The sequence below is a fragment of the Hirundo rustica genome, chromosome 5, assembly GCF_015227805.2.
Source record: "Hirundo rustica isolate bHirRus1 chromosome 5, bHirRus1.pri.v3, whole genome shotgun sequence".
NCBI classification, from domain to species: Eukaryota; Metazoa; Chordata; class Aves; order Passeriformes; family Hirundinidae; genus Hirundo; species Hirundo rustica.
Window position 1 is genome coordinate 62,156,865 of NC_053454.1, and position 25,253 is coordinate 62,182,117.

Sequence of the window (25,253 nt, forward strand, 5' to 3'; positions counted from 1 at the left end):
TGTGCTGGGGGCACTGGGGTACAACAGGTGAAGCGGTGAGGGCACTGGTGGGGTACTGGGAGCACTGGCCGTCAGGAGGGCAGCGCTGGGGACGGTGGGAAAGAAAGGAGGTTCGGGGAGGTAGCCGCTTCGAGGGGGTCCCGGCAGCCTGCCCAGCGCTGAAGCTGCTCTTTCCTGTGGCAAATAAGGCGTGTTAACCATTGTGTGAGGACTTGTCGGCTGCCCCCTGTCCCCTACCGGTTATCCCCAGGACTCCCGAGCTGGATGGCCGCTGGATGCTGAGCAATCCCGAGTTCCGGATGTCGGCTTAGCTCTGGGCAGGTGGGTGATGCTGTGGTGGGAGGTGATGTGGGATCGTGTGTAAGTACCGAAGGTGCTCTGGAACTTCCAGCTGGTTTTGGGAGCTGTGGGTGCTTCAGGGTTTCCTTTATTTCCAGCTTCTCTCTTCTGTTCCTGGCAGTCCTAGTCCAAAGAACAGAGTGGCTGTAAAGGAGAGCTATTGCCATGTCTCTGTTATAGTGTTAAAATCCTTTTTGGATTTGAAATGGAGGGGGCAGTTGGTTGAGCTGCTGCACACCAAGGGAAAAGTCTGCTTAGCCTTGAAAATAATTTAAAAAATGAAAAGCTTTCCATAACGTTGTTCAGGCCTGATGATAGTGACAGCTCATCTCCATATGAGCTGCTGACTGTTCTGATTTCTTGTTCTTCCTTTTATTAATGTGGAAGTAACCGAAATGCATCAAAAATGGATGTGGTAACTGCTGGCCTGCAGGATAAGTATCCCCAGTGGATGCTTACAGGGAGCCAGGAGGAAGCTTCTTTGGGGCATAAAAAGGTAGGTCATGGCCGGAGGATGCATAACTCAGTTCTGGAGAATGCTCTTTTAGTTGGGCCTGTGCCTGTAAGGGAATTTTGATGTTCCTGCCTCTCACTCAGGGATGTGGGCTCTACATCAGCGAGCATGGGGGATTTCCCATCCATTGAGTTTGAGACCTCGAGCTGTGGCCTGGCAGGGGAGTTGGCCCTTCCGGTGTCCTTCACATGTTAAATATTCCAGGATGTGTCAGCTGAATTAATTGTTCATCTGTTTTTGATGTCCCATAAGCGGTACTGTGTCCTTGGTGTTGGTTTTTTTCTGTGTGTACAAGCAGTTGAGTAAAAAAATGCCCACAGGAGGGGACCATCTCCATCACACCTAAAACAGCTTCAACAGTTAGAAAATTAGTTAACGAGGGTGAAAAGCAGAAGATCCAGTTCAGCAGCTTTCATTCCACAAAGTGGGAGTAAATGATTAGTTGACTAGTAAGTGGTTAGTAGCTTGGTTAGGAGCTTGTTAAAAATTAACAGGTGAAACAACAATAAATTTTACTTTTTCTTCACTGAGTGCTCTGAGTTCAGTAGAGAAGTCAGGGCAGGAACCCAAAGGTTTTGACAATGGGGCAGTGTGAGCCTGGCTGGGATGGATGTCCCTAGTCAGGACAGGTATGGTAGGTAACCAGATCTCTCCCAAATTTTGTTTGCCAGAAGCCTGGTGCCCAGAGGAGTGTCCTGGAGCATGGGCTGCCATTTCTGGAGTTCTGTGGCTCTGTTGTTTATAGCTACGAAGCCAGTGACTGTTCTCTTCTCTCAGAAGATATCAGGTAGCAGCTCATATTCAGTTTTTCTGAGTGCTCCTTTCTTTTTGGAGGGGATTCAGCTCTTGGCAATAGTTCCCCATTTGGCCTTGTTGGTGGGAGATGCTGTTGCTGAACCTTTCAGTCCCTCAAAGCACAAGCTGTGAAGGCTCCAATGCAGATTGATTGCCTTTCACGGTATGGGTAATTCCATGAGCTTCAGTGACTTCATGGAGAAGTGGTAATTCCCAACTTGGGGCTGTATGTTTAAAGAAAAAACAGTAAATTCGTGGTGCAAATACATTATTCTTCTCCCTTTTTTGTGCAGTGGAGCTCTTGTTGCTGGGGGAAAAAAATTCCATTCAAAACTTGCAGTGGTGTGGGGTAGATAAAGTATTGTCTTTCAAGGGATCATGGGGGGAATCAAGAAGAACCTTTCAAAGGAATAAAAGCTATTCCATCATCTTTTGCCTCTGGCTGTCCTTGAGGCCTGTGTGGCCAAGTTTCAGTAGTGGGGGGCTAAAGGTCCTGGCCCAGTTGTTGTGCCGAGAGGGAAGAGGTGGGAAATTTGGGAGTCCAGTTGAGCCAGGGAAGAAGGGAGTGGTGTGGGAAAAGTGTTTTAAGATTGTTTTGTTTCCCATTATCTTAGTCTGGTTTGATGGGTAGGAAATCAGTTCATTTTGATGTGTTTGCTTTGCCCACACCTTTTACTGCTGAGCGTCCTCTCCCTGTCCTTCTCTGCACCCACAGCTTGCAGGCATTTATAAATAACGTGCTGGTATTTGCAAGCAGACCTGCAGAGTTTTTAAGCATTTCAGGTGGCTCTGTGGATCAGCACAAAGTGGTCTGCGTTGTGAAGTGGTTTCTGTGCCCTGCAGGTGTGAAATGGAGAGAGTCGCAGCCGGTGCACCGTTCGTGTAAGGTGACTTCAGGCTGGTGTTTTAAACGCTGGTAGAACAGCAGATAAATGCGAGGGGTATCTGTTCCTTTCCAGGCAGAGTTTACCAGATGGGGCTGCTGTTGGATTTGACATTGAGTGGCCACCATCATACATGAAAGGGAAGGTGGCCAAAACAGCTGTAATCCAGATGTGTGTCGCTGAGGACAAGTGTTACTTGTTTCACATCTCCTCCATGGCAGGTACTGTACTTCCTCTTATTTAGGGCATGAACTGCTCGCTGTTTCTTGTGGTTAAGTTTGAACTTAAGCCTTGAGCAATGGCTGATATATCCTGCTACATGGGACAGTAAAAATCCATCCTTTTTCTCCCCTTTCCCACCTATAATAAAGGGATTTATTCTTCGAGTGATGTCTGTATATTAAGACAATCTTGGCTTGCCATGTGTGCTTGAAAACAGGGTATGGGTTCTGAGCAGGGAAGAAGAGTCTTGGACATTATTTTTCTGTCTAGGAGAAAATATTTTATTCCAGTTTTAAAAATTTAATTCCCTGCTCCTATAATGAGTTTTCTGTTTAGTGCCAAAATAAACAATGAACCTAAATAGAGCAGGCTGTGGGTTTTTTGTGTTTTGGTGTGTTGTTTTTTTATTTTTTTAATTTGGCTTCAACAAAAATCCTCAAAACTGATGGCTCTTGTGCTCTTTATTCCCAATACCTGCATTATATGACATCAGCTGTGGGAAAGAATACTGGGTACCTGGTGTGATGCAGCTGTGGGGAGAGAAGAGTGTGTGCTTAGCAGAGGCTGAATTCATTATGGATGTGAATAAAAGCTTCCAAATAGGGAAAATAGGGATGAGGGAAGGAGATGGCAATTTTATAACCTTTGGTTTAAAATGTTCAGTTGAAACTATGCCTGTGAGAGGTTTCTGATTTCCCTAGGGGACTCGTGCTGAGGTATAATAGCGATAATTTTAATGTTGGTGTTCAATCCTTTGTCATTTAGAGCAAATGGGGTGGAAAATTTAATTGCTGGAGGCTATTCCATCAGGGAGGCTCGACAGCACAAAGGAAAATCATGTGAGGAGAGGAAGCTGAGGGAAGAAGGGCCATAAAGAGCTGGAATGCTTTTGATTCTGGCAGGGGAGATGTTTGTGTGCCAATGCCGTGTGTGGCTGCACGTGGGCTGCTGTGTTATGGCAAAAGGTGATGTTTCCTTCTGGGTGGTTTTCCAAAATGCCTCTTCTTGCCAATGGAAGATGCACTTCGAACTGAGTGACTTTTGCAGGATCCAGAGCCAATTTCTGCTTATTATGGCAATATATGTAATCTGAAGAAATGCTGGCCAAATCACAATAAAAAGCAGTAAGTCCTAGCAAAAAAACTTTCTCCTGCAGGAGGAATTGAGCAATCTTGGACTGTGTGTAAATGATAAAACCATGTTTCTTTATTTATTGGGAAGTTTTTTCGTAATTTTCCATAATTTTGTTTAGTATTTTTTTTTATTTCCTTACAGATTTCTCAAAATGTGACCTGTTTCTCATTGTAGCTTTTGCACAGTCTTCAGCTTAGGCTTTTTGCTTTTTGTTAGTCACTTTTCTAGGAATGAGGTGGTGGAAGTGGGGCACGAGTTCTCCACTGGGGAGTACCCATCCTTGAGGGTTTTCGTGATGATTTCCTTAGGTGAATATCCCTTGTACAGCGAGCCAGCTGTGTATGTTGCAGGCTTTTATTTAGCTGAATTCTCTCTCCTTTGTGGAGCATTTTCCATATTTTCCTGTGGCTCAAACACTTTGGAAATGCTGTACTTTGTCTGCATCTCACAGCACCGGGCTGCTGTTCTTTAGGGGGGGGTTGCCAGTTATTTTTTTAATGCTTTAGAGTGGATCTGCAGTTTCCCAGTCCACAACACTGCTGACTGTGGCTGTAGCTGCAAATGTACCTGTACGGTGGCAGCCATCGAAGGGCAGAGATAATTGTGCGAAAATAAAACCAGTGCTGCCAAGTGTTTGTTAAAGCACATAAATACATATTGCAGGACTGAGAAAAGGTGATGTTTGAAATGAAACCCGAGGCAGATGAGCGCCCTGTGCCTGTGCACTTCCGTGTGTTTGCAGGTACTAGATTTGCACTTGAGACTAATTCAGGGTATCCAGCTGTGGGGTCCTGAAGGTATGGATTTAAATAAGATGCTCTGAATTTTAAATGGGAGCAAACACACAGGGGAGGGGAAAGCTGTTATTGTTCAAGGATGAAGTGTCTGTGGCTGTTCTTCCTGTAGAAAAGGAGATGAGAAAGCTGCCTGCTTTAATTCAGTCCTGTAAGCTTGAAAACACCCTTTGATCCAGGATTGCTGTGCCATCAGTTTGGGAGAAATCAAAATACAATACTCAGTATCTGTGTGCATCTTTGAACCTTGTGGGTTTTTGCTTGCTGACAAGACTGACGTGTTTGGGCTTGGCACGGCATCTGGTTGGTGGATTCTGTTTTCCAAATGCTGTTTTTGGAGCAGCCCAGCCTTAGCATTGTGTTTCCAGAGGATCTGTGCTTCTGATGCTTTCCCATGCTTGTGGTTTAAACTGTTGCCCAGAAATGTGAAATAGCAAAAACTGTCAAGAAATCACGTGAAAAACTGTAAAACAGTATTTGATTTCATGTAATGAACACTGAATTTTGAGAATTAAAGTATCTTTTTCAGTGAGGGGTTGCTTTTTTGTTGTGTGATTTAACAATCAGAAAGACAAGGTTTTGGGGGTTTTTTGGGTTGCTGGTTTTTTTTTTTTTTTCTTGGTTTGTTTTCAGATGCAGGATGATTTGTGTATCTCAGGTGTTTCCTTCTTGCTTGTCTGCAGATGATCCATCACAACCAGTTGAAGTTTTCAGTCATTCCAGAGAGAAAGCAAATAAACAGAGGAACTTTGGCGGCTTTTCCTTTAAAAGCACAGGGTTTTGCAAATGGCCTTTGTGCTTGGATTTTGTCATTTCCGTTAGACTTTCTGGCATCTTCCAGTATTTAGTTTCTCATGTTTGGGCTTAATCTATTTTAGGTTTTCCCAAGGGACTCAAAAGGCTGCTCGAAGATGAAACAATTAAAAAGGTTGGCGTAGGAATTGAGGGAGATCAATGGAAGCTGATGAGTGACTTTGAAATCAAACTGAAGAGCTTTGTGGAGCTGACTGACGTTGCTAATGAGAAAGTAACACTTCAAACCTTTTTGTTGTGGGAGGGAATCTTGTTATGGTGCTGTGCAAAAGGAAGCTTTCTTGTCTTGGTTGGAGTTCCATTCCAATAGCAAACGTGTCCTGTTGAAGAAAGCGGAGATCTATTGTAACTTATTTAGAAACTGTTTAAAAACACCTCTCAAAGCCTGCAGAACTAGGTGCTGTCTTTCAGTGAGCCAGTTTTTAATCAACATTTGTCCCCTCTCAGATCTGTTCGCTTCTAGTATTTACAAGATGAACTTTTAGAATTCAGCTGCAAGTGCTTTTCCTTTAATTCTTAATGATGGAAATGGCCAGATTGTTCTGCTGGCAGTGGCGTCACTGTCCCAGCAGTGGCTGAACCTTATAAAAAGGGTACAAGAAAGCAGCCCTGCGGCCGGGGCCTCTTGGGTGGAGAGGGAGGCATCAAGGTCTTCCCTGAAGGCCTCCCTGCAGAGCTGTTTCTGCCTCACAGTCTGGAGCTGTAGAAATATGTGGATTCTTATGATTCTCAGGCTGGTGTCACCTCAGTTCTGGCGTGGGTGCTGTTTCCAGCAACCTGGTGAGCTGTTGTTTACAAGCTGTGCTGCATTTGGCACACCCTGAATTTCAGTTCTGTTTCAGGGACACCTGTTCTGTCTTTTTAGGGAAGGGAACCAAAGGTTCATTGCTTTCCAAATCATCCTTTATTTCTAGCATGTCCCTTAAAGTTTTTCTTTCTGTGTGCACCAGGGATTTCCTTACCTGTGCTCTGTCTCTCCACGCATTTCTCACTCCTTCTGTGATGCAGCACCAACTTTTGGAGCAGTGCTTTTCATGCCAGCCACTTCAGAGTTTGGCTTCCCAGTGCATTGGAAAATATACAAATTGACTGTTTTGCTCAAGCAATAAGAGGAGCTGTTACTTCTCCGATTTGGAGTTTCCTCAGTCACCCCTTTCTATTTTTTTTTTTTTAATCCCGTCATTTGACTTGGGATGATTTTTTATGAAGATGAGCAATGTGATCTCTGATAGCAGCTTAAAAGTCTTCTGCTAAAGAGAAAACAAACCAAAAATAAACTTGAAAGAGAACAAAAGAACAGGGTTATATATAATGGCACAATGGGAGGGGAAGGGCTGGGGTAGCCTAAAAAGAGCAGTTGGAGGGGTTTTTTTATACCAAGGCTCCAGGCAGTGAGCTCCTAGTGCTTCACTGCTGCTGCATGGTGGGGCATGTTTTCCAGGCTGGAATAGCAGCAGGCTGTGCCCATGAGGCCTGGATCCTTGGGCTCTGAAGCAAAGCTTCCCAGACTGGCTCTGGAGACAGGAGTGTGCAGCCACTGTGGTTGGCAAGAGATTGCAAAGCCAATTGGAGGCAGCAGCGTGGTGGGGTGGATTTTGGAGACTGGGGATGAGCTGCTTCCCAGCACTCGGAGTAGAGGTTAGCGTGGGCTAGACCTGTGCTCTTCTGCTTTTAGCCTGACAAAAGATGTCCAACACTCACAGGCAGGCTTTAATATTCCTGTGTTTTTATTAGATAATTCCCTGGTGCTTGATACTGAGTTTTTCTAATTAGAAAGGCAAATAACAGTAAAATCCTGGAGGAGAGAGGGGGTGCTGTTTAAGTCTAGGGCTATTATTTTATCAACCCAGAGGTTGTTTTGTACAGATACTTCACACTTTTAGGAGCATGACAGCACTGAGAAGAGTTGCTGCTTTGAAAAACTAGTATGCTTTGACTAACCCAGAGCTCTTTGCTTCTAACAAGGGACTGAGTACACTTTGCTCTTTTTGGGGAGGTGCAGGCGCTTTCCTTTTTAAACAAATCCTCTGCTTTTGGTGTTTTGTTTGGATTGTTTTTCCCCAGCTGAAGTGTAAGGAGACGTGGAGCCTAAATGGCTTGGTGAAGCACCTTTTCGGCAGGCAGCTGTTGAAGGATCAGTCCATTCGCTGCAGCAACTGGGAAAAGTTTCCACTGAACGAGGAGCAGAAGCTCTATGCAGCCACAGATGCCTATGTAGGTACCACAGGGGATCACCATTCCAACCTCTGGGAGTAAATCCCTTCTTCAGTGTGCTCTTAGCTGCTGGTTATTTCTTTATCCCTTGTCTGCAGGTGTTCTCGGTAGCTTGTTACCGCTTTTGGATGCATTTCCTTTTGGTTTAGTCATCTTTCTTAGCTGCTAATGAACCCGAAGCTCGTTAAATATAGTATGTGAGGTGAAATTCAAAAGCAGCTCGGAAGAAACACTGGTGGTTCACACAGGAGAGAACCACAGTATGGATTGTCAGGAAGGGTTCAGTTGCCTGTGAGTTTTTTGGTTCTCTAGAAGTCCCTGTTTTTAAGGTGTTTTGGATGAATTTTGGTTTATCTGCAGTTCTGTGAAGGGTTTTACCAATAGGCCACCCGCTTCCTGGGAGAAAATCATGCCTTATGGCAGGAAAAAAAAATCCCTTCAGTCTCTTATTTCTAGGCTTAGAGGAAGGGAATTGGGCCAGTGGCTTCTTTTCTGACTTCCAGTTTAGTTAAAAGTTGTTCAGCCATGGAGGGTTTAGCACCTGTGAAGACCCAAAACAGTAATGAAAACATTTTAAAATTTTTTGTGCCTGGTTCAGCTTTTGTAGCCATTTTTTTTTTCCAGGCAGTGCATCTTTCCCACTATGCTCTGTTCACCTGGCCTGCCTTTTGGAGCCTGCCAGGAAAACATGAGGGAGTAACTTGTTTCTTTTTCAACACGTGTAGCCTAATTAGCACATTGCTGGCTTTAGGCTGTATTTTTCTGTTAGAACTCATTATTCATACCAAGGGAAATACTAAACACACTGAATCCATCTTGGTAGGTTTGTAGCTCTTCTCCTGGAGCACGGCATGAAATCTGAATGAGGTGAGCAGATGGTGGGACTGGGAGCTGAGTCCTGGGAGCTTTCTCTGTGCAGCGAGCTTGCTGAGATTACCTTCTCTGGGATGTAAGAGTATCCACTCCAGAGGGAGTCCCGAGTCAGCATTTGGCCCTTAGTGCAGCATTCTGTGACATGTAACCTAGCCCTGATGGACAATGGAGGCAGGGTAGTAATTAGTATGATGTGAGCCATATTCCGGTTTGGAATTCTGCTGGTCACACTGTGTTGGTGCCACGCTTTGCCTGATTAACTCCTGATTCATTTTTGTTGTTGTTTTTTTCCTCTGTGGAGTACTGAGTACTAATGATTTCTTTTCTCTCCTAGGCTGGCTTCATTATTTATGAAAAACTGAAAAATATGAGTAAGAGCGACTGGAAATTACTGAGCGTGAGGAAAGGTAAGTTGTCCATCCAGGCATAAGGAATTTCTTCTATGTACAACTGCGTATTCCATTTCCCAGCAGGTATTTTAATAGTATCAGGTTGGTTTGGCCTCTTGGTGATTACAGGTGACTTGCAGATGGAGCGGATAGTGAAAGGTCTTGGATGCCCAGGGTAACCATACTCTGTGACTGTTTTCCATAGGATGTAGGAAGGTACTCTTAGGATGTTTGTTTGCGTTTGTCTCTGCTGTACGCAGAGATGGGAAGAATTCCTGCTGTCATTCCGGTTTGTTTATGGAAACACTTCAGTGAGTTCATTTCAGTGCTGCTGGTGCAGGGATAAGTACCTAATTTAAGATGAAATAGGGCCACAAAACAAACCATGTTAGGAAGTAATGTTTGTATTGAGGCATATCAATAGGACCCAAATGTTTTAGAGCAGCTTAACATTATTTACTTCTTCAGAGGAGATTTTAAAATCTTACTTTCTGTTCTGTTCTGTGTTTCATAAAGGAGATATTACAGGTAGCTTAAGGCTGAAAAGGAGATGGTGAGGGGTTTGTTTCTTTTTTGTTTTGGCTGAATTTTACTTTTCTGTCAAAGGCAGAAGTGGCAGTGCTGTCCCCTTGATACAAGGTGCAGGATTTGGCCTTGGTTTTAGTCAGCATGTCTGTGTTGGCAGCTCTTTTCCCGAGCTGGAGGGCAGCTGGGAGGGATCACTTTGTAGCGGTCTCGTTGTGTGCCTGATTTCCCTGAGCTTGTGTAATGGAAGAGATGCAGTGCTGAAATACTAGGAAGCTTGGCCTGATTCTCTGTGCTTGACTTTTTAAGCCCTGGAAAATGCTGTCTTACCAGCTGTGGACCTTGCAGGAATGCAGTCACAGGAACCGGAGTCCTTCATTAGAGATGTTACACCCTAAGTATTACAAAATAACCAATTGTCACACTTGTTACAGATGCCACGTCTGAGGGTGTGAAGGAACGCTTGGCTTCACTGGCTGAAGAGATAACAGACCTGGCTTCTCGCATCCCCCACACTTCTGGACAACTGGAAAACTTCCAGAGGTGTGGTTTTTACTGACTTGTCTCTACCTCCGCAGTCAGTGTTTTGCTTTTGATCTCCAAGGTCCCACACAGTGAAGTACCATGTGTTTGAACAGACATCTGTTACCTGTTAGTTATTTTCCAAGAAAATGTACTTTTTTAGGCGTAGGAATATGTGTTTTCACTGGTCTAATTGCAACAGATTTGACGCTGAACTTGGATGAATTTTGTCCTGAAGTGTAGTAACTGCCTCTGTAATTTTGTTTTACGGTCCTTGATTTTACCTCCTAGGGCTGCAGGAATACTAGCTGAGATATCAGAGAACATCAGTGCCTTAAAAACCACCTTGCTGGGCTCGGGTTCCCCTTCTGGACTGGAGAGGAGCTGTGGTGCAAATACAACACATTTTGAAGCCAAGTCAGCAAATGTCAAAGCACAGAAAGCAGAATGTGCTGAGCAACCTGAAGGTGACCTCAACATCTGCTCTGATGCTACGCTGGCTGCCCTCTGGGAGGAAGAAATGAGTGGAGAGGAGGCACACAGAGGTAACACTGCTCTGGAAAATGGGGCTCCAGCAGCCAGATTTGCAGACAAAGAGGACAGAGATGACTTCATGTCTCTGGACATTACTGAGCAAGAGCTGCAGGTCTTGGAACGTCAGGCTGCAAAGGAATTGGTCAATGAAGTTGCACCTGAGGTAATGAGAACTTGTTAAGTTCTAATATTTCTTTCAGATATTTTGTTTTTAATGGACAGGCCTCTGTGCTGAATGTTGAGCTTAATTATCTTTGGTAAGAAGTTAAAGCATACTTTAAAGTGGCCTGTGGGAGGTACAAAAGGTTGGAAGGTTGTGGATAAAATAGAAATTACTTTGCTTCTAAGAGAATCGTGTTGATTTTGTAGGAGGCATGTTCCACAGACAATGAGCAAAATGTGTCCTGTGTCATTGAGAGTGATGAAGAGCTGGAAATGGAGATGCTGAAAGTGAGTGCCTCAGGGTTCATTTTTCAATTTTTTTTTCTAATGATGCTGCTCTGGGATCACAGTGGAGTGGAGCACAGTTAAGGGGAGGGAATATGAAGCAAAATGGTGCTGCTTACAGAAGATGGACTGTATAAACACATGGATACCTAAAGAATTCAATATGCCACCTGATTTAAAATTAGCAGATGCTGGTGTTAGACTGGAGTATCATTTGCCTCCTGAGTCATCTTTACTACACCAGCTTGGACTTGATCCACCCACTAGATTTAAGTTGTTATAACTAGAGTAAAACTTGGTTCCCATATCATATTACCTTGGATAGGCATTTTATCTACCCTTCCATACTCCAAAAAACCTTTTTTCTTTCTAATTTCTCAGTCTCTAAAAGATGTAGATGATTGCGAAGGAGCTTTACCTGAAGGAGAGTCCAGTAAAGCTCGGAAAACTCCCAACACAGAAGTGGATGTAGCACCAGATGGTGATGAAGATGAAGGCATTGAGGAAGAGGAGGAGGAATATTTTGGTTTGGTTTTTTTTGTTTGTTTGTTTGGTTTTTAAAATCTTAGTGCATGATTAAATAATTCTTTAAAAATCCCTGTCTGTAGAAGCAGCCATGGAAGCACAGTGACTTTTAGGGGTTGGTTTCTCAAACTGGGAAGATAAAGCTCACCTGGGTTTCTAAGGGGAGCTTGAACCGGGTCAAGATGAAAATACAAGGGTGTGCTTGGCAAAAGAAAGTGAAGTTCCTCCATGATCAGCTGATATCTGCTTCATGGGAAGCATGAAACCGATGTGAGGGTGTGGGGGCCCTGCAGGGCTGTGGGGACCTGCTCAGAGCACAGCACGGGGGAGGTGACACCTCCCCTGTCTGCCTGTGTTCTTCTCTTGCTGCTGCGTGGCAAAATTCCAAAACTCCGCCTTGGGGGTGATTTGGACTTGCTTTGGGGTTGTCCTTTTGGAGAGAAACCCAGAGGGGAGAAGCAGCTGAAATGTGAGGAGAAACACACTGACTTGTTTGGATGAACCTGTTCCAGATGATGCAGTTATGCATTACAGTCATATTGCTATATTTCGTTAATCAAGCCATATGGTCTCCTCCTCATGCAGGGTCTCTGAGGAGCCTCTTTGCTTTTTTTAGTTCTTCATTCTAGCCTGAAAATACATGGAGTTTGATATCTCTCTTTTCACTGGAATTGCCCAAATTCTAACCCCTGGGCATCACGAACCGTGAGCAGACTGTTGTTTGTGGAGAAACTGCTTTATCTTTTGAAAATTTAATCCCAAATGAGTGTTTTCTCCTCCCTTCCACTAAAGACCCACTGCTGCCAGAACCTGGAGAAGGCCACATCATGTGTCTGAAGACCTATTTTGGGCATTCTTCATTTAAGCCGTGAGTATTTCTATTAAAATGGACCCTCTGGGGTGTGTGTTCCTGCCCTGCCTTCAACCTGGATGATGTTTTTATTACTGCTTGCTTGAAAAAATGGCAACAAACAAATCCAGGTCTTGTTCACCCTCTCTTGTGTTGGAGACAGCTGATCCACAAACTCTGTGAAAACTGCAGGTATTGTTTTTGATCTCCTGTGAGTGTCTGCATCAAGTGCTGCTTGCCAGAGTCCTGTTAGAGATCCCTGCCTGCAGTACTTGGTGTGTCTGGGTGGCTGCAGCGTGCAAAGACGACACTGAGGCAGCCTCAAGGGTCCCTTTAACCTACAATTCAACTGAATATGCACTTTCAGACAATTTACTTGTTATCTGTGGTGGCAAAAATCAAGTATTCCCCCTTGTTTAATTTAAAGGGTCCAGTGGAAAGTGATCAATTCTCTTTTGGAAGACAGAAGAGATAATCTTGTTGTCATGGCAACTGGTGAGTTATCATTGCATCCTAAGAAACAATAAAAAGTCATTCCCTTTTTGGGGGAGAGTGGTAAAACAAACATGGCTTGGTTTTTTGGGCTCACCAAGGTGTTAGAATTGTCTGCTGTAGCTGCATAGAAAGCACGATGTCTCACTTCTGCCTTTTTTTTTTTTTTCCCTCTCAGGCTATGGAAAAAGCTTGTGCTACCAGTTTCCTCCTGTTTACACTGGACACACAGGAGTGGTCATCTGCCCTCTTATCTCCCTGATGGAGGACCAGGTGCTGCAGTTGACGTAAGTAACGTGGCAGCAGTGACAGGCTGCTGCTGGACTCCCCATAGAATGCTTCTGGGTGTTTCCCATTTGCAGCTTGGCTGCTTGTGTGTCAGCTGCAGGGCATGTGTTTCTCTAGGAACACACACAGCCTGTGTCAGCACTCTCAGATCCCTGGATTTGCCACGCAGGTGAACCAGAGGCTGAGGTTGCAAAGGATGGATGCTGGTGAGAGGTTTCTGAAGGCCCTTATTTCTGGATTCTGGATGCCTTTTGTGTCCAGACCGAAGTGATGGGGGAGCTGTTTGAGGCTTTCAGACTCGTGTCAGAGTTTGGAAGGGCTTCCTTTGGGTCTGAGGAGTGACATCTGAACCGAGTATAGCTGGAAGCTGTAGGCAATCCAAATCAAAGCTTTCAAGAGGGACTGTGTAGTAGGTCTCCTAACACCTGGCCTCTTCACTTCTTAAGAGATAGGAGGGGGGAACTTGTGGGTCACACCGAATCACTCTGACATGAGCAGTTTTAGGTGTTGTCAGGATAAATCTCTTTGATTTTTAATGCCCAATAATGCTTTCTCCACATGTGTTTGCTTCCTATTGTAAGAGCTGTTCACTTCTGACACTCTTTCACTGAAGCTGTGGGACTCATGCTGAGTTGTCTAGTTTATTCCTGCCTTGTCCAGCTTAGGAAGAATGAGTCCTTTGTGAAAGAGGGGATATGAAGTGAAAAACATTAATCATGTGTGGCATTTTCTGCTGCACATCGTGGCTGTGTGCAGATGAATGGCTGGGCAGCCTAAGCTCCTTGACTGTTACTCACCAGGGTGTCTGTGTGTCCAGCTGCTCCTTTGACTTTTCCACTGTTTTCCTCAGTGGAAGGGGTTTATTTGCTACCTTCACAGTGGGTCATTCATTTTGAAGGCCGAGGAGACTGAATTTCTACAAACTGCAGCAGTTTGTCTGTCAGGCTGGCTGCAGATTGGACTGAGCAGCTGTGGGAAACAAGGGCTCTGAGACAACGCAGCAAATCACCAAGTTAAGAAGTAAAATATGAATTGGTTGAGCTGGTAATTGTTATGCCACTAAAAACCAGCCACCTGATTTAAAATTAGCAGATGTAGCATCAGTAGCTCACAAAAGATTGAACAAGGTAAAAAAATTGTGGGCTAGCAAGGCTTGCATCCAAATATGAGGAACTGCAGCAGTGAATAGTTACAGAGAATCCATTCAGCATATTCTTTTGGATATTTTATTTGTGAACTTGTGCAAGGAAAATGGTCTTCCTTTCTCTGATTCCTGCTAATCCAGTGTGTCTTGTGGAGACAGCTAGAGGGGAAGTGGGAAGAGCATTTGGGTCGCAGGAGGAGCCATGCACCACTCTCGCTTTTTCAAAAAGTGTTTCACACAAAGATCCTTGAAGAAAGTAGTCTCTGACCTCACAGCTTGAACTTCCTTTAGAAATGCTGGCACAGGCTGGAAGCTAAAGCTTGGAGAGTGAGTCTGTTCATGACTGTGCTTTTTTACTTCTGCAGAATGACAGGGATTCCAGCTTGTTTCCTTGGTTCAGCTCAGTCAAAACAGGTCAAGGATTCCGTCAGAGGGTGAGTTTTAGCCAAAATTTCTGGTGCTCTGAGCTGTGACATAGGGCTGCTGGGGGGGTAGGATGTCTCCCTGCTCCATCATCACTGAAACTCCTGGCTCTGGCCCAGCGCTGGGACCTGGCTCTCAGGATATTGTTTGCATTCACCCAGGCTGAGTCTGGGAGGCTACAGCCACTCTCCTGTGCCTTTTGGCTGGGGAGATGGAGCTTATTGACTCAACTGTGTTCTGATTTTACCTGATTTTAGTCAGGTTTTAGACCTATATGTGTCATCAACACAACAGTCCCTTCTTATTCCAAAGGCTGGCAAATCTGGTTTTCCTTTTCCTGTAATGCCTTGCTTTCCTGTGGTTCTGGAATGTTTTCTGTGGTCTTCACTTAATTCCTCTTGTTTCCCCATCTGAAATCTGTTGTTCTCATATTGTTTTTCAATGCAATTGTGATTTTATTGAATTGAATTGTCTTCTCTTCTGTGTCAGTGTATTTATTTTTTTTTTTCTGGTCTTTCAGGGGTCAATACAGAGTCATATACATGACTCCAGAGTTTTGTTCAGGGAACTTAAATTTACTTCAGGACCTTGACCAAACTGTTGGTAAGTTGGAGATAAGACTGTGGGTGAGTTGCCAGGCAGCTTAAATTGATAATTGTGTTTAAGCCTTTTTGATAATTGAAGATTTTTTTTTTACCCATTTCTCGGTGGGAGTAGTGACACCATTTATTCCCATTCATCACACAAGATGCTGTCACTTATGAAAAAAATCCTATGTGAGTGTGTGTCTGAGACAATCAGGCTTTGTGTTACAATCCAGAGAATACAGCAAATGACATCTGTAATTCTTATTTGTGACTGTGATTGAGAAGCAGTGAGTGGGAAAAGGTCCTGTTGAAACTAGCTTGAGATTCTGATCCTCATGAGGGATGTTGGAGCTCAGACTGTGGTGAGGGGGAGACTGTAAAAGCTCTTGGGCATTTTTTATGGGAGAGGACTTAAAGTTGGTGCAGCAGAAAGCATTTCAGGAACAAAAACTAAAGCACTGCTGGGGACTTCTCAGGAAAGCTGGAGCTTGCTGTGCTGCGGTTTTGTGTCCCCCAGGTATCACCCTCATAGCTGTGGATGAAGCTCACTGCATCTCCGAGTGGGGCCACGACTTCAGGAACTCCTTCAGAAGTTTGGGCTTGTTAAAGAAGACTCTGCCATCGGTGAGGTTTGGCTATGTTTGGTTTCTGATACAAGGAAAGGGCTTTGTGTGATAGTTTGGAAATATCAGTCTATTAATGTCGTGCTCTGCGTGTACTGACCATGCTGGTTTGGAGTTGGAGCATCCCTGTCACTGATTGGGCTTTGTAGGTTTTTCCTATGGTTTAAACAAGGGATGTTCTGAACTTGGACTTCCAGAAACTTATTTAAATTTAAAAGAAATTTAAGTTGCTTTGGATTCCTGTGCTGAGGGAAGATCATATCCCTAGGCTTCTGGTTTAATATTTGAGGATTTTGTTTTACCTGACTGAGTGGCTTGTAGGAGCATGCCACTGATCTCTAGACACTCATCAAGCACTTATTGCATAAGTTCAAAAATTTGGACCTGAACTTAACATGCTTTTATTAGAAGTGTCATCCTATATTCCCTAAATTTAGCTAATCATATCAGTGAATTACTGTGGACTCATGGAACATACATTCAGAATAAAACTTGGTGTTTCAAGTGTTCTGTTCCTGTCTTCTCTCTTAAGAGCCTTGGTCTAAAATGTTCAAGAAGCTCAATATTAACTATATTTCTTAAATGACTGAACTTATCCAACGATAAGCACATTAAAATGCCTATTTAGGTTCTGTATCAGTAGTCTCTTGAGGTTTTTGGTGTAAAAAATTATCAATGAGAGGTCATGAATGTTATTCTGCATCTCTTTGCAGATCCCCATTATTGCTTTAACAGCAACTGCCAGTCCCTCGATTAGAGAGGACATAGTGAAATGCCTGAACCTGAGGAATCCCCAGGTCACCTGCACCAGTTTTGACAGACCTAACCTGTACCTGGAAGTCGGACAGCAAAGCGGAGACATCTGTAGGGATTTGAAGCAGTTCCTAACTAGGAAAGGAAGGTAAGGGTTTAAGCCTGGTTTTGATCCCTCAGATGTATTTTTTTACAGGCCAGGTGGCTTTTTTTGTTCCGTATCTTAACATGCTGCTGTTGTTATTTTCAGCAGTTCTGTGTATGAGTTTGAAGGCCCCACTATCATCTACTGCCCTACAAGAAAGACCACTGAGCAGGTGGTGTGTGCACTGAACAAACTCAACGTGGCCTGTGGTACCTACCACGCTGGGATGGGGAACAAGCAGAGGAGAGACACTCACCACCGGTTCATGAGGGATGAAATTCAGGTATGTAGGAAACAAAATCCTCTTGAGCCTATTTAGAATTGCAGAGTTTTTCGTAGAAGAAGATTTTGGAATATCAACCTGTGTTAGCCATGTCCTCTCTCTGCAATTCTGGGTGAAGAAATTGCTGGTCAGTGCTGACAGGAATAAGATTCCTGGCTTATCTTTTGAATTTCTGTCATAATTCCCTTAAAAATGCGTGGTATCCAAGGAAAATGGTGGTAGCTGGAGCAAGATCACAGCTTCTGTGAGCTGCCTCTTTCCTGGGCAGCAGAGAGAGCCCGGGACTTCTTGTGTTCCTTTTCACGATCTGTTTTGTGCCTGTTGAGAACAGCTACTTGAAAACACTCCTGCATTTGCCATAGCACGTCATCCCTGTCGTGGTTAGAATCCTTTGGCTGTGCTCTGGCCATTCAGCACTGTGGGTCTGAAGCTGTTCTAATTCAGGCTGAATTTTGAGTCTGTGGCAGCAGATTCCCACCAAGCGTGTGTGAGCTAACGCAGGCATATTCTTTGGGATCACCTGAAGGCACGCACGCGGCTCCTGTTTTGCAGTGCGTCGTGGCCACAGTGGCGTTTGGAATGGGCATCAACAAGGCCGATATCCGGCTGGTTATCCACTACGGCGCCCCGAAGGAGATGGAATCCTACTACCAGGAGATGGGGAGAGCCGGGCGCGACGGGCTTCCTGCGGCCTGCCACGTCCTGTGGACTGCGGCAGACCTGGCCTGTAACAGGTGAAGCCCTGCAAATAGCCCTTTTCTCCCTCCTCAGCGCCTTTTGCCAGGGGTCTCTGCAGTTCGGTAGCCCGTGGGCTTGGAAGAAGCTGTCTGCGTCTCTGTCTCTCTCCTGTTCTAGCCTCTTTGGGGTAATGTTTGTAACAATATGAATAAGGTGCTCTTCTGAGTACGCCCCATGCTCTGCGGATCAAAGTGGTGGAGAAGCAGGCAGGCAGCTTAGGTCTGGTTTTAGAAGGATATTTTTTCTAGCTCTTCCTGGTGAATTAGTGAGCATTGTCTGGCATATTTCATTTTTGGGACAGGGGAATAGTGGTCAGCATTTAAGGCTCTGCATTTTTTGCTTCTCTCTCAGACGCCTCCTGAGAGAGATCTGCAACGAGAAGTTCCGGCTGTACAAGCTGAAGATGTTGGCAAAGATGGAGAAGTACCTGGTGTCCAATAGCTGCAGGAGGAAGTGAGTGCTGGAATCTATTTAGTGCTTTGTCACTGCAGGCAGCTCTGGTGGGAGCTGCTGGGACTCGGGCACAGCTGGGGGTTGTAACCAGAAGGCATCTCAGACTCACAGTGTGTTCTACAAGCACAGAACATTCTCTTCTGTGTTAATAAGCAGCATCAAAAGTACAACCTTCAGCACATTTATACGTTTCCTTGTTTGCTTTTTTTAAAAAAGGACTTTTTCTTTAGAGGAATAAAGGCTAAATAATTGGTTCCCCAGCGAATTAATTAATGATGCTGATTTCAACTCCATTTTCTGCAATAAATTTCAAGTGTAAATTCTTGGTCTTTTATTGAATTCTTTTTGTTCCCTTGGGTAGAATCATCCTGTCTCATTTTGAAGACAGACAGCTCCGAAAGGTTTCCTCTGGCATCACGGGCACAGAAGAATGCTGTGATAATTGCAGGTCCAGGTAAGCTTTCTTCCCTGAAGGCTGATCCTAGAGGTTATGTTCTCTCAGACTGACTTACAAGGCAAATTATCTAAAAGAATTGACTTTCATGCATCTGATCTTGCAGCTGTTAAGCCTGAGGTTTATTTTTGAACATCTCTCTAACCTTTTCCTAGTGAGTCAAGCAAACAGTCATAAGCTCTAAGTTAGGCTGTGGGAAAGGCTGGAAGCAGAGCAGGATCACAGTTCCTAAGAGGGGTTTAGAGGAACACTCTGTGAAAAACACTTCTATTCATCAGTTTAAGCCCTGTTAGGTAATTAATCCCAAAAGACAAGACTTACAAATGGTGTGTGGTACACCAGGTGTCTAAGGCTAAATTGCCCCAGTGTCCAGGGAGCCGTTCTCCAGTGCTGACATGTGCTCTTTTAACCTTGCTAATAATCTCCTGGATGTGCTGAGGGGGACTCAGGAGGCTGGTAGTTACAGAGGTATGAGCAGAAACACCTTTGTCACTGTCTTCTGTAGTTACAATAAAGCTTTCCCTGAAGTTACAGTAAAGCATTCCTTGCTCTTGCTGTTAGCCTGATGTTTTCTGATCCCAAGCAAGATGTTTGGCTGTGTTGCTTTCTGGAGAGCTGTTACCAGTTCAGCTGCTGAATTTCTCTATGTCAAGGATTAGGACAGCTTTGTCCGGCCTCTACTATAACTAAGTAAAAAAAAAATTTAAAAGATCATAATTTCCCTCTTTGCAGTCACCTTTCTGCACTAATAAAGAGCCAGGAAGTGAATTTGAATTGTAGAACTGAAATCACTCGGAATAGATCATTTTGATTTTTCTCCTTAGAAGTTGTTCATGCCAGTAACTTTTTAGTGGGTTCTTTCAGTCAGTAAAAAATACGTTAACAAACCCTTACATAGCCTTTAATGGGGTTGCTCTTTACTCCTGGTTTTTGTTTTTCCTTTATGTTCTTAAAGAAACAGAAAAAACCCTTTTAAGTGCAGTTAAAGAAACGTTGTGCATGCCCAAACCAATGCAAATATTTGAACACTGAGTTCAAAAGATTGCTGAGACAATGTCTCAGCAAACAGCAGGTGTTGTGGAGAGCTTACTGTTGGGTTAGGCCCTTGTCTGAGAAGTTACATTGATAGAAATATAAATGTGTCTTGAAGTTACATTGATGTGAATGAATGTATTTAAATGTACAGAACCAGGACTGACATTAGAGACTAAGTACAAGTCAGTGAGTTGTGGTTATTTCATTTAATGATTTCATTAATCACTGGGTTGACAACATTTGGAGCAAGGGGGAGGGGACTTGTTTATGTTAAGCTTGGCTTCCTTTGTGCCTTTCAGCAGCTCCCACCTTGCAGTCCCCAGTGACTTTGACGGCGGGTTGCAGGACTTTGGGAAGCAAGCACACCAGCTGCTGTCTGCAGTGAGTGCCTTGGATGAGAAGTTTGGGACCAGAATGCCAATTCTGCTTCTTCGAGGGTCTGTAAGTGATGGTGCAACTCCCTATGTGTGTTCTGGAGGGAGGGGCTGTGGCAGTGTCCCTCTTAACTGATCTGTCAATCAGCACACGGAATGCGTTCGTGCCAATGCGTGTATACCATTTCTCTTGGAGAGGAGGATGTTTGTGTGGAGAGGTAGTCTTGACTTCGGGAGGCTGCTCAGCTCCACTCCCCATGCAACAAGCAAGATGATTGTCCTCTAATTTTTTATGAAAATGCATCATTTTGATTATCTTGAAAGGAGCAGCCTTTTCAGAATGAAGACTAAACATCTTGGCCTATGTTTCAATAAAGCAAAGGATGGCTTCTGCTGTGGCTTTGTGTTGCTGTCTGACTTGAAATACTGAAGTAGGAAGTAGGGTACCAGAATGAATATAAATGAATTTCTAGACACCTTTAATTTTAATTGTTTTGAAATGCTAAGCAAGAAACTCACTAGAAATGAATTAGAATAAGAACAAAATACTTCTTATGTTTACAAACCAAGGAGAAATGAATGACCTGTAGTACTTGATAAAACTGGGTGAATTATGTTCCTTGCTTAACCTTTTAGTGAAGTTAAGCTGCTGATTGTCACACAAGTGTACCTAGGGAAAAATGAACTTGCCATGGTCTTGGCAGTAAGTGGATTGGGAGTGGACTAGGTTAGAGGAGGCTCCTCACATTTTGGTTTACTGATTGTACTTGAAACTTCCCTGTGCAAGGAGTGGACAGATCTGACAGATTCTTTCAAAACTTCCAGTGCTCTCAACGCTTGCCAGACCGGTACCAGAGGCACCCTCTCTTTGGCTGTGGAAAAGAGTGGCCAGAGAACAGGTGGAAACTGCTCTGCCAGCAGCTGATCCTGGAAGGGTTTCTCAAAGAAGTCTCAGCCCGTCACAGCAAGTTTGCAACCATTTGTGTGCTCACCCAGAAGGTACTTCTGGTAGTGAAATGACCCACTGAGAGCTCCTCCTGAGTAATCCACAGCTAAGCTGTGTGGTTTATTTCTTTCAGGGTAGGAATTGGCTGTCAGAAGCTGGATCTAACTCAAATCCAAGTCTTCTATTACAGTCCAGTGAAGACCTTAATCTGCATAGACCTTCTACCAGGTAGTTGTGGCTCATGTGTTCTCTTGAACTCTTCTTTACTAACATCAGATCTGTCTCTGAAACCTGCTTTTGGAGGAAGGCAGGGTTGAACAGGAGGAGGCTTTGAGATCCTCAGTGTTCTGTTTTGGGTTTTTTTTCCATGAAGAATGGCGATTCTAATAATTAATCAGTAACTTGATTTGCCAAATACATCCCTGTACCAACTTGAAATCGGTTTATTTAGCAAAATGTTATTTTTTGAAGGGCAGTATCACTGTACAATGGGATTAAGATATAATTAATTGCATTACAGCAGCAGGCGTTCGCCTGTGCTCTCCAGGCAGCGCTCCCCAGGCACAAAAGGAACAGCACAGTCACCAGGCAAGCAGGTCTGTACCAGTACAACCCTCCTGCAGTGTGAGCCATCCTTGCTCATGTTAAAAAAAACAAAAAACCAAAACACAAACAAAACTTGCAAACATATCACAAATTAATGTTTTATCAACAGCAAACCCAGTGAAAAGATGGTCAATCAGCATTTGTCTTGTTCTTCTGTTTTTTTAATAGATGTCTCTATATGAGATGTTCTGTTACGGGAAAGATAAAACTCCTCCAAGAAGCACTAACATGCCTAACAGGTACAGTACTTGAAACTTGAAATTAAAACACATTTACCTAACTTTGACTGTGTTAATGGCAATACTGCTTGTTGGGTGATTGTTAAAAGGAGTGTTTTTCCTGTGACATGGGTGTGGGAATGTTTAATGCATTAAAAAAAGACAAGTGCCTAAAACTTGCTGTACACTGCATTATATTTCAAAATATATAGTATTTACGAGATTTCACAGTTAATATCAGGGAGCGTGGAGGGCTCTGCCTTTCCACACTGGTCTGGAGAAGACTGAGACCAGCTCGAGGCTCCCTCAGGTCAGAAGAAATCAAATAATCTCTTGCAAAAAGCAGACCAAGTAATTTGTTTTCCTGGCTCATGTGCTGCCTCAGATTAAATGCACTGTGTATTTCTGAGTGGATTCCTCGTTCAGGCCACCATTCTGGTGCTGGCAGGTGACAAGGAAGAGAGGCTCCATCACTTAGGTGAATAGTTGCCACTGCAGCCATGTGAATACAGATTATTTTCGGGAGAGTTAAAATCCAAATCAAGTTTTTTTTGCTCTGTGCTTAGGAAAGGAGGCTCTTAGTCCGACTTGTGTACTAACAGATACTGCAGTGCAATCATGGCAGTCTAGTCAAGGGTAAATGTCCCTGAGCCCACGGACTGGGAGCTGTGCTAATTCCACTCGCAGCACAGCAGCTGTGTCCCTGTCACTGATGGTTTTAAGGTGATCAGTGCTGTTTGCCAAGATTAATGTTCTCAGCCATGGGCAAAAATGAAAGGCGGAATGTCATAGGGGATGAGTGATTGGTAGAGCTTGTTCTTGTTCAAGATATGGGAATCCAGCATTGAGAGATCTTGCTGAGTTGCGTTGGGTCTTTTTCCCACCCAGACTCCCACATATTATTTCATCTGCTTGAGCTTTGTACAATAACAGACTGTTTTTAGGTTACAGCTCCAGATGAGAAAAATTGTGACATGAAGGATACTGCTGGTTGTATCCCAACCAGCTCCAGTACTGCCTGGGGCAGAGCTGGCATGAGGTGCTCTTGGAGCTGGCAAAATAAGTTGGGCTGCTGCTCACCCACAGCCTTGTACCAAGTCTCTGAATAAACTGATCTAAAGCAAGGCATGCTTCACACTTGATTTTTTTTTTTGTTAGTGTTTCAGGGCACTCACCACTGAAATCTCCTTTGAAGCCCCAAAACCCAGGTGTTTCATCCCGAGAAAAAGAACTAGAGGTAAGCTTTTCTGGGAGAGGGAGGATGTCTCTGAATTGCAGTCAGCCTGAAAACCACAGATGTTCTGTGTTTGGGCGGCGCTGGCTTGGACAGCTCTTAAAATGACTGAGTTGTTTTGAATAGAAGTCCCAGAATAAGACTGAAATGCACGAGGAGGGATTAATGGAATGCAGGGTTTTTGTGTGTTGCTGGAAAGACCAGGGAGGTGATAACTTTTGCTCTTGTAACAATTATACCTATGAGTGGTTTAGAGCTGAGTATTTGGCTCCTTCCTTCCCAGACTGCTCTGTATGGCAAGCTGCTGACTGCTAGACAGAAGGTAGCTAATGAGAAGGAAATTCCTCCAGCTGTCTTGGCAACCAATAAGATCCTGGTGGAGATGGCCCGGATAAGGTAAAGCCAGCATGCAGACACGTTGTACAAACTGGGGAGCTTGCAAGCCAAGTCACAAATCCCATTCCTGCTTCTGATGGGAGAGTGGAGGCATCTGAAGTGCCTCCCCCAGCTACTAAAAGGCATTAGGCGGCAATATTTTGGGAATGTCTTATGTTGCGGCATTCTTCATCCTAAACCAGGCCTACGAGCATTGAGAACCTGAAGAAAATTGATGGTGTTTCTGAAGCCAAGTCCACCATGTTGATGCCTCTCCTGGCTGAAATTAAGGACTTCTGCCAAGTAAATGGTTTGCAGGTAGGATGAACTCGAGTGTCTTCTCCTTGGCAGGGGCCAAGGAGCATGGGATATGTTCTGCAGCTGTGACTCCATGGAGTTGTCCTTCTGTTTCACAAAAAAATACTTTGATCTAGCAATGGGGAAACAAAAGCATTACTAGTTTTTCACTTGTTTTCAGGGAGTCTGTGTTGAGAAAGTTTAGCTCAAATTGAGAAGGTTCCTTGGCAGACTGAATGCCACAGTTTGTTCTGATGGAATAGTTTCACATGGAATGAGGAATACCTAAGACGATATGTTGACCTAGGCGCTTTGTTCTGGCTGGTTTTCTTTTCCAAGTTCCTTAGATGATGCCATGTGGGTGTCCATCTGGATTCCCTCCTTGCTTTAGTTTCCCCTCCCTTCTTTAATTTTTTTTTAAGAACATGGAGTTGGGGTCAAAACCAACCTGCAGAGAGATGAATGATTCTGTTAGTGTTGCTTTGTCAGATAACTTCAGATAACGGGAGGATGATCCATTGGTTGTCACTGGGATACAATTTACCTAATTCTGCTTTTTCTCACTTAGACTGACACATTCCCCACATCTGAATCTAAGGTCCAGAAAGAAGCATCTCCCTGGAAGTGTGCTAGAGCCCTTTCTCCCTCAGAGGAGGTCACATATATCCTATTCCAAGAGAAAAATTACTCTCTGGTAAGCTCTTGACTGTGGAGGTTTTTGCTTTGCTTTGTCTAGGAGAGGGAGATGTGCAAGTTCTCTTAAATCCTCTGCACAGTGCTGGATAGGTTGCTTTAAAACTCTGAGGCAGTACCTTTCTCAGGAAGTGGCAGATCCTCTTACTTGCCTCTGAAATAGTGGTATGGAAAACTGAGGTGGGATACAGTGAGTTTTTAATTCCACAGTAAGCATCTCTAGTTGCTTTGGCTTTTGCTTTGCCGCTCTCAAGAGTATGAGTCAGGTGGTCCCCAAGTTAAAAATGTACCTAAGGATGAATTCACAAGAAATAGCTGTGCAGTTATTAATGGGCAACTTGGTGCTCTGAATCCACTAATCCTGATGATAGCACAGTGTGTGTATTCCTTGTAGAGAAACGAGTAGAAACTTGAAACGTGCTTTTTTGAAGAGTACAGGATTCTAGTTGGAAATCTGTCCTTGGCAAAAACAAGTTTGGGTCAATCAAGTCTGAGATGCTTTTCTTCAAGGTAAATGTTTTAAGAAGAGAATTCATCCAACATGTGAAAATGAGGGGATACTGTTATCCATGTTCGGCGTGGATGTTCTGTATTATGTTGGCCCCTGAGAGGTCAGGTGCACCACAGCTCCTTCATCTCAGCTAAGTTCAGGGTGAGGTGTTGCACTCAAGCTGTTAAGTTTTGAGAGAGAAACACACTTGACGAGCTGGAAAAGAAA

At 44.0% G+C, this 25,253-nt stretch overlaps 1 protein-coding gene across 3 annotated transcripts in view; it reads left to right on the plus strand.

Moving 5' to 3' along the window:
- Positions 1-56: 56 nt before the first annotated feature.
- The window catches only part of WRN (WRN RecQ like helicase), a 28,989-nt gene continuing 3,792 nt past the window's right edge, over positions 57-25,253 (plus strand). The window contains exons 1-31 of one of the 3 annotated variants that reach the window (XM_040064299.2): positions 57-321; positions 727-835; positions 1,525-1,640; positions 2,608-2,753; positions 5,561-5,709; positions 7,560-7,709; positions 8,917-8,989; positions 9,931-10,039; positions 10,310-10,715; positions 10,922-11,002; positions 11,381-11,525; positions 12,317-12,392; positions 12,802-12,869; positions 13,045-13,153; positions 14,664-14,732; positions 15,242-15,324; positions 15,826-15,932; positions 16,645-16,832; positions 16,935-17,112; positions 17,665-17,846; positions 18,202-18,303; positions 18,665-18,757; positions 20,092-20,233; positions 20,992-21,165; positions 21,246-21,343; positions 21,633-21,708; positions 21,887-21,957; positions 23,095-23,173; positions 23,454-23,566; positions 23,749-23,863; positions 24,411-24,536. In XM_040064299.2, coding sequence (XP_039920233.1) covers positions 746-835; positions 1,525-1,640; positions 2,608-2,753; positions 5,561-5,709; positions 7,560-7,709; positions 8,917-8,989; positions 9,931-10,039; positions 10,310-10,715; positions 10,922-11,002; positions 11,381-11,525; positions 12,317-12,392; positions 12,802-12,869; positions 13,045-13,153; positions 14,664-14,732; positions 15,242-15,324; positions 15,826-15,932; positions 16,645-16,832; positions 16,935-17,112; positions 17,665-17,846; positions 18,202-18,303; positions 18,665-18,757; positions 20,092-20,233; positions 20,992-21,165; positions 21,246-21,343; positions 21,633-21,708; positions 21,887-21,957; positions 23,095-23,173; positions 23,454-23,566; positions 23,749-23,863; positions 24,411-24,536 — 3,714 coding nt within the window. In that variant the 5' untranslated portion in view covers positions 57-321; positions 727-745. The remainder of the gene's footprint in view (positions 322-726; positions 836-1,524; positions 1,641-2,607; positions 2,754-5,560; positions 5,710-7,559; positions 7,710-8,916; positions 8,990-9,930; positions 10,040-10,309; positions 10,716-10,921; positions 11,003-11,380; positions 11,526-12,316; positions 12,393-12,801; positions 12,870-13,044; positions 13,154-14,663; positions 14,733-15,241; positions 15,325-15,825; positions 15,933-16,644; positions 16,833-16,934; positions 17,113-17,664; positions 17,847-18,201; positions 18,304-18,664; positions 18,758-20,091; positions 20,234-20,991; positions 21,166-21,245; positions 21,344-21,632; positions 21,709-21,886; positions 21,958-23,094; positions 23,174-23,453; positions 23,567-23,748; positions 23,864-24,410; positions 24,537-25,253) is intronic. The other 2 variants (XM_040064300.2, XM_058420647.1) reach the window with 2 other exon arrangements.